We start from the raw sequence: 8,212 nt of genomic DNA on the forward strand, positions 1-8,212 counted from the left end.
CATGATGTCAAATTGGGGGCCAAACTGACCCCAATAAGAAAAAATACTATTTTGCCCAGAGTATTTAATCTAACATGATCAAAATTAAAAAAATCTACACATGGGGTCTGCTTTGACCCCCGTGTTACTGATTAGGGTTAAGCCATTAATGATGACAGTCTGCACTTCAAACTCTCACATATTATTTGCTCTCAGTCATAATAGACTGTGATTGACAGCTAAAACAACCTTTGTCACTGTCCAAATGATAAACTATAAACAGTGCACGGTGTGGATATCCCTTCTTTGCAGACATTTGACTATGTGTTTCTTCCAAAGGTATCTGCTACGGTTGGGGCGATCCCCACTATGTCACCTTCGATGGCACCTACTATGGTTTCCAAGGCACCTGCTCCTACTGGCTAGTGAAAGAGATCTCACCCAAACACAACTTCAGTGTCATGATAGAAAATGCAGACTGTGAAAAAGGAGAGGGCTTGTCCTGTCCCGAGTCTCTAACTGTCTTCTACAACAACTACAAGATCTTTATGACTCAAAAACGTAGCAATGGCAGCTTCATAAATGAGGTACTCAATTTACTGTATACAATAAAACATTTCAGTTTGTTTTTGTTGGTTTTGTTTTTTGAGTACGACCCCCAAATCAGAAAAAGTTGGGACAGTGTGGAAAATGCACCCCCCCCCCCCCCCCCCCAAAAAAAAAAACAACCCAGTGATTTTTACATTTACTTTGACTTCTTTTCATTGCAGACAGTATGAACCCAAGATATTTCATGTTTTTTTGCGGTCAGCTTCACTGTATTTGTTAATATACTGGACATCCATTTCTGGACCTCAAGCCTGCAACATATTCCAAGAAAAAGGTTTGGATGAGGTCAATTTAGAGTTAGTAATGAGGGGAAAAAAAATTAAATAATGCTAATTCACGGACAGCATGGTGTTGTAGCGGTTAGCACTGTTGCCTCACAGCAAGGAAGTTGTGGGATCGCTTCCCACCTGGGCCTTTCTGTGTGGAGTTTGTAAGTTCTCCCCGTGTTCGTGTGGGATCCCTCTGGGTTTGTACTGTCTGCAATGAGCTAAAACAATAAATAAATGTAAGAGTTGGTGCAGTTTATATTTTTCTTTTAAGTTTACATTTTCCATACCGTCTCAGATTTTTCAGATTTGGAGTAATTATCTCTGGCAATGTACCGTCAGGTTTGGAAATACATATATATCTGACTATATATTTTACATTTGTAATACACCCCAAAATGAAAGTATAATATTTGACGTAAAATTAATTTTGAAGATATGTATTTAAAAAATTTTCTGTGACTTTTTTGTGTTCATGATTCTTGTTTTAGATTTACGTGAATGAGAAGCGTGTAAATACTGCATATCAGAACAATGACTTCCGTATCACCACTACTGGTATTAATACAGTACTCGTCATTCCTAAAATCCAAGCCAAAATCACCTTCTCAGGACTCATATTCAGTATCTACCTGCCTTACAAGCAATTCAGCAGCAATACCATGGGGCAATGTGGTAAGTTTTTCTGCAAAATTTAATCACCTCTTCTTCTTTTTTACTATAAACCTGAAACTGTCATCATTGATAGTTTGGACATTATGATATGATATGTTGTTACTGTACATGTTAATTTCTTGAAAGGAAAGGTAACACTATGGTTAAATAATTTTAAAATGTGCCAGTCCATGACAGACTGCAGATGTTTATTTACTGACAATGAGGGTTCTTCTAGGCACATGTGACAACAACCGAAAAGATGACTGCATGTTGCCCAATGGTAACATTGATCCCTCATGTCCTGATATGGCATTTGAATGGCATGCCAACAACAGTTACTGTGAACATGTGGTTCCACCAACCCTCTCGCCGAATCCCTGCGATGCAGCCATCTGTGAGGTCATCACGAGCAAGTAAGAGGAATTTATGCCAGTAATGACTACTGACCATCTCAATCAAATGATCGCTTTAATGTGTCATTTACAAAGTTTGACCATTTTATCAGTTTGATGTGTGTATTATGTGTATATGATTTGTGAACAATATTTGAGAGAAACAGGTCTTTGTGTCTATAGAAAATGTTGAATTCAGTTCATGAAAAATGGGAGCAAAAACAAGTGTTATTTTTATATTTTTGTTCGTGTGCTTTCCCGATACACTGTAGCTGTGTGCAGTGGTAGAACGTACAGACAGGTGTTTGTGTGCCATGTCAGACCGTCCCCACTAAAAATCAGTTCGCTTTTTGCATATGCGCATGCATGCAACAATGGTGACGCGTATTGTTTATTTTCACAAAAATTAGCCCCCCTAGGTTTCTCGCTTTGCCACTGAAGGAATAAGACGCTTGCTTGCGATCTCGCTCTTGATATACATACATTTTTTCAATGCGGCAATCTGATCATGTCATAATAATAAATTAAAAGGATCTATTACGCTCATCATTTTTAAATATGACGTAAGACTGTGCCGCACCACCACGCTTTTTTTTTTCAAGGCTCCTGCACCACTCCAACCCGCATGAAGGTGGAACGATAACTTAATTGAAAAATTAATAAACAAGCAAAAACTTTATACTTATATTTAATAGTTTTGTGTTACAAATCAATACATATGGCTTAGTAACGTAAGACACGCCACGCCACGGTGCTTTTTTTTCCAAGTTTCCTCTGCCACTCCAAACCACATGAAGGTAGAATGATAAATTGTTTGAAAAATGAAAACCAAGCAAAACTTACCTTCTAGCTTGTACTGCCCTTTTTTCAAATCCTTCCTCGCCACCCACTTCTGAACTTTGGTAAAACCAGCCGGGTAAGTGAAATCCTTCAAGTACAGCTTAATCGCCTCCATCAGTTCATCAAAACTCTGTCATCCAAAACTCTCCATTGTCCAAAACGGCGTCGTCATCACCTCCATCAGTTCATTGTAGTCATGAATAGTCTTTCCGCTGTCCAAAACTCTGTCGTCCAAAACTCTCTCTTTAGTGGCATCCATTATTACTAGATATATATATCAACAGCGAGATTGCAAGTAAGCGTCTTATTCCTTCAGCGACAAAGCGAGAAACCCGGGGGGGCTAACTTTCTTGAAAATAAACAATACATGTGACCACTGTTGTGTGCATGCGCAGATGCAAAAGGTGGATCGATTTTTAGGGGGGACCATTCGGTCTGAGACACCAGCAGACCACACAGCCATGTGCGTTCTGTGTGTACGGATGTTTGTGTGTGTTTCACTGGCAGAACGTACACACAGCATGCACAGACATATGTGCATCATCCCACATAAACCCTGAGACATGTGTGTGTTTATATGTGTGACACATTGTGATACATCAGTGATGGTAATTATCAAGAGTTCCATCAAAATGTAGTCTGGTTATGTATGAAGACATATATTGCTAAAGAAATAAATACCAAGTAAACCAGTGAAATGTGGCCCAACATTTGCAATGAATGATTATTTTTTTCTTCTGTGTATGAGGAGGCAGCGGTCTGTGTGCTGCCGGAACAGCATCCTATCAAGCACAGTAATTAATTTAATAATTAATGCCAAAGCTTCAAACTTACAAAATACACACACAGTCAGTATGCACTTGATTTGCTTTTGACCTTGATAAATCGTGTTGTGTATGGAAACTGTTTGCATGTTGCCTCCAAGAATTTTGTATGCTTTGGTGGATAAACCCCAGCTTGCATATTAATAAAGGCCAACATGCTATATGGACAACACACTATTTTGTCATTTGAAAGATGCAATCCTCGGGGCACTCTGAGTGCAGCATTGTTTTAACACACACAAACCTTAATCAGACCCTATGTATTTTATATGCATTTGTTTACATTCATAATGCCATTACTTGAGGACATTGTGCGATAGTTTTGTTCATTTTCATTAACATGTTTCCTGACAAGACTGCTGACAGACCACATCTGATATTTATAGAGTCTGACTTCAAAGCCCAGAAAATTCCTCACCTTCAGATTTATTCAGTTATTTAGTTATGTTCAAATTCATTGTAACCTGCAACGTAAACTTCAAGTAGACCAAACCTTTTTGGCATGTATAGTTGTCATAGCTTTTGTGTATTTTTTTCCCCCAGAGTGTTTGAAGCTTGCCACAAGGTCATTGACTACAATCCGTTTGTGGAGGCCTGTAAGTCTGATGTGTGCGACAAGCACAGTGAACACACTGGCTGCGTCAGCTTGCAGACGTATGCTGATATGTGTGCTGAAGCTGGAGTGTGTATCGACTGGAGGGACGCGACCAATGGAATCTGTGGTATGAGCATTTCTCAAGACCATGCACCTAAGGGGCTCTGCTCTACTCTATTCTACTCTTCTTCTTTTTTCAGATATTTAGACATACATTAATATACGCTAGTAGACTTCTACCTTAGAATTGGAATGTTTAATAGAAGACATACCTCATTGAATTTTCATATCTAGGACCATGAGCTTGTTGCATTCTTCAGCTTGGAGACCCTTGTCTTTAACATATTACATACTGCAGAGAATATTACAATATCAAAAGGTTTCCATACTCCCACCATGTTTTCAATTAAATTGGTGAGGTCAGCAGCCTTTATCACCTGGAGGGGGCGCTTGCTGCTTGAGTGTGGTCCAACCAGTGTTTGGTTCATGCAATTGAATACCAGTGAATTGATTCATGTTTTGTTCCTCAGGTGGATGTTTTTAACCACATCTTATCAATTTAAAAGGTGTTTAAACACTGATTGGAAACAGTGGGAAAAGGGTCAATGTGTAGAAGGCACTTTGAGAAAACATGATAGTTTGTCCTTTTGGTTACAGTGACCACACCCACTCTTAAAGTTGGGTCCATTATTAAAACAATTAGAATATGATTATTAGTTAATATAGCAGGTGTCATGTACAGTATAGGTGGTAATAAATCTTTTGTGATGAAACACCTCATTGACAAATGGGTCAACCTCTGTACATGTAACTGCCAAATATAATGTATTAAAAAAACAACAGCAAAAGTTCAGCTATCTCTCCTCGAAGATGCTGGACCAGTATTTTCCTTCATGCACATCTTCACATGGTGTGCTCCATTTGTGTGACATTGTTTTAGAACTTACAAGACTTGACGGATGGCAATATAAGGTGATTATAAGGGGTATAATAACACAGTTATAAAGCAGTAATGTCTGTGCTGGAATGATGATGTCCGCTCTCTCTTCAAACAGAATATAATGTCCAAGTCCTAAAGTGTATAAGGCGTGTGGGCCGATGGTGGAGCCTACCTGTGAATCCTGGTACTGTCACTCTCCAACACAGTGCAGCTGCTCATATCGCCAGTTAACGACTGTTCGTTTATGCTCTGATACGCCAGTGGAATGTGGCTCTTACCCAGTGTGCCACTCTGTCTGCAGGTACAATCAGAAATTTATCTACACCACTGATGCATTCAGTGCCATGACAACCCAGATGCTGGAGGGTTGTTACTGCCCGAATGGGACCATCCTCCTGTCTTCTAACTCAGATAAATGTGTGCCCAGCTGTGGTAAGAGCAAACACTATAGCACAAATTTACACTGTCACAGCCTCACTGGACCTTTAGTTCTTTCGTCATTAGAAATTTGGCATTGTATGCTGTATCTTTTGACATCTTACTGTGAAATTCGGCAGCTTGATCTGCTGTATTGTCGATACAAGTTTGCATAATCATCCCTTAAAAGCATGTGCAAAATGGAGACCAGAGTACCCTGAAAAAGAGAGGATTTTGTTTGATGAATCAGTGATTATGAGCCCAAATGCATCACGTTTCCAGCTACTGACCCACATGAGGATCAAATGTCATTCATATCCCACTTTGACCTGCAAGTGGAATAAAAACCACAATTGCGTTCCATGAATGCATTAAAAGAGCTGGACGTTTATAGTAAAAAACAAAGAAATAACCAAAAATTCACCACCACCATTGAATAACTGTGAAGAAAATCCTTTTCTCTTCCACTGCACCCTGAAGCTCTGTAACTACTGATGCAACAGAAAAAAAGCTGCACTGTGCAGCTTCTGCACTCATGGGTTGTCTTGGGTTGTCTTGGTGGCTTCCCTCACTCCTCTACTTTCTATGTCACTCAGTTTTTGAGAACTGCCTTCTCCTGAAAGATTTACCATACAGTACCATAATGTTTTTTTTTATTTCTCAATGATCGATGTAAATGAAGTGTAGGATAGATTCAGGGACTTGGAAATCTTCATGTATCGATCCATTGTCTTATCTGAAGAAAACGGGCTATGAACATTTTGATTTGTATGAACAATAACTGTGATGTTTTCTGATGGATTCTGAAAATGGAGAGACTATGGACAGAAATGTCCGTAATTCCTAAATGGCTTTTGTTAGACCCCTTGAATTAAAGTTAAAACTCTGCACTACAAGAGCACCTAGATTATTTTAAATGAACTCTGCTGTGGTGGTGTACAAAGGCAAAAGAACAGCATGCCACTGTCCAAATACTTATGGACCTCTTAAAATGACTTTTGATAAGATTTGAAATATGAGCTGATGAGGCAGTTACAAAGAAAATAAGACATAAAAGTATAGAGTGATTCTAAAGAGAACTGATTTCATTTTAAAGGAGTGTAAATATCTTTTCCCTGCAGATATTTGCTTGCTTCCAAATGGAAAATGGAAGAAGGTAAACAGCTCTTTTCTAAAGTTACATTCTGTACCATAGAATCTTTAGCAGTAATATTTTGAGCCCTGTGCTGCTCTGTAATAAATACATAATGTGTGTTCAGCCCAATGAGACGTGGACAGATGGCTGTGACCAGTGTGTGTGTGAGGATGACACTCTGCAGGTCAGCTGTCATCATGTGGCCTGTCCCACAGTGCCACCCACCAGCTGTGACCAAGAAGGTCAAGTTAAGGTCACCGACACCGGTGGATGCTGTACGGTAGAGAAGTGTGGTAAGTGAATCAAATAGCTCAGGTCTTCTGTTTAAGGGCCCCGTCACACTCAAGACCAAGATGACTGCACTGCATCTTGAAAATTTTGATGAACGCAGCAGGGTCCAACTCGCACTGTCCAACACTTTTCCACTAATGTTTTACCACGTGCATAATCACAAGTATCACGTACAGTTTGTTGTTACAAAGCTCTTACTACAATCACATCACCCACGTCCGTGCCACATTATCACTGCATCTGTCCTCACTGTGCTTTTTCATTTGTTCTGCAAGTTTTCTTGTGTCCACATGTAGAAAATCAACGCTCCTGCCAACATGCCCTCTCCTTTATAGACACACACTTAGATATGTATTTTTTTTTGGGGGGGGGGGGGTGATGCATTTAAACAGACTCAAATAATCACCATGCCTACATATGCACATACACATGCTTTGAAGTGAACCTTGGTTTGTACGTGACTTTTTTTTATTCATTTTTGGCTTTGTTTACAGACTGAAATATGCCCTTGAAGTGAACCTTCATTTGTACAAAGAGACGTGGGAGAATGTTTTTGTTACGTGGCCAGGGAGGCCACGTAACAAAAACACACACTCAAATTTGAGTGTGTGTTTAAATGCTGCCCCCCGGCCTGATGGCCTGGGGACCATGGTTTATGTGAGGAGGTGTCGGAGTTTTATTTGTTTATTTTGGCTGTATTTCAACATCATGGACAGCGTTCAACACGCTTCAATCAAAAAGCAGTCCACAGACTGACGCTGGAAGACGCTGTATGTGACACACTTGTACTACATCAGTGAACTCCCTACTAGAGTTATCATATATTCCAGAGTATAAGTTTTTTGTTGTTTGTTTGTTTGTTTGTTTTTTAACTAGTTTGGGAGGTCCTGTGACTTATACTCTAGTGCAACTTAAATACTGGAAAAAAAATACCTATTTGTTATCAATAATAGTTAGATTAACTATTAGAACTTTCACAGGAGTTGAAGCACACAAACAAAATCAACTCTAATAATAAAAGAGGTAAATGCCAAGTAATCCAACCTACATGACAACAATGCACAAAAATCCCAAATTATAGATTTAGTACAGAAAAAAGGTGTGACTTATAGTACTCTGGTGCAACTTATATATGGGTTTTCTTCTTCGTTTGACATATACTCCAGAAAATATGGTAATAAGTCTGTATTACATCAGTGATGCCGTTAATACATCAGTATTTAATTCTTACTGTGTCCCAATTCACCCGTTTCGCGCTGCATATTTT

General features: G+C 39.2%; 1 protein-coding gene across 1 annotated transcript in view; it reads left to right on the forward strand.

Annotated features, from left to right (window-relative positions):
• Window positions 1–6,828, forward strand: part of LOC117503350 (mucin-5AC-like) — a 108,589-nt gene extending 101,761 nt beyond the window's left edge. The window contains exons 47-54 of the mRNA XM_034162567.1: window positions 319–566; window positions 1,346–1,529; window positions 1,747–1,924; window positions 4,111–4,289; window positions 5,218–5,286; window positions 5,404–5,534; window positions 6,641–6,675; window positions 6,779–6,828. Coding sequence (XP_034018458.1) covers window positions 319–566; window positions 1,346–1,529; window positions 1,747–1,924; window positions 4,111–4,289; window positions 5,218–5,286; window positions 5,404–5,450 — 905 coding nt within the window. The 3' untranslated portion in view covers window positions 5,451–5,534; window positions 6,641–6,675; window positions 6,779–6,828. The remainder of the gene's footprint in view (window positions 1–318; window positions 567–1,345; window positions 1,530–1,746; window positions 1,925–4,110; window positions 4,290–5,217; window positions 5,287–5,403; window positions 5,535–6,640; window positions 6,676–6,778) is intronic.
• The last annotated feature ends 1,384 nt before the right edge of the window (window positions 6,829–8,212 follow it).

Source organism: Thalassophryne amazonica, chromosome 2 (assembly GCF_902500255.1).
Source record: "Thalassophryne amazonica chromosome 2, fThaAma1.1, whole genome shotgun sequence".
NCBI lineage: Eukaryota > Metazoa > Chordata > Actinopteri > Batrachoidiformes > Batrachoididae > Thalassophryne > Thalassophryne amazonica.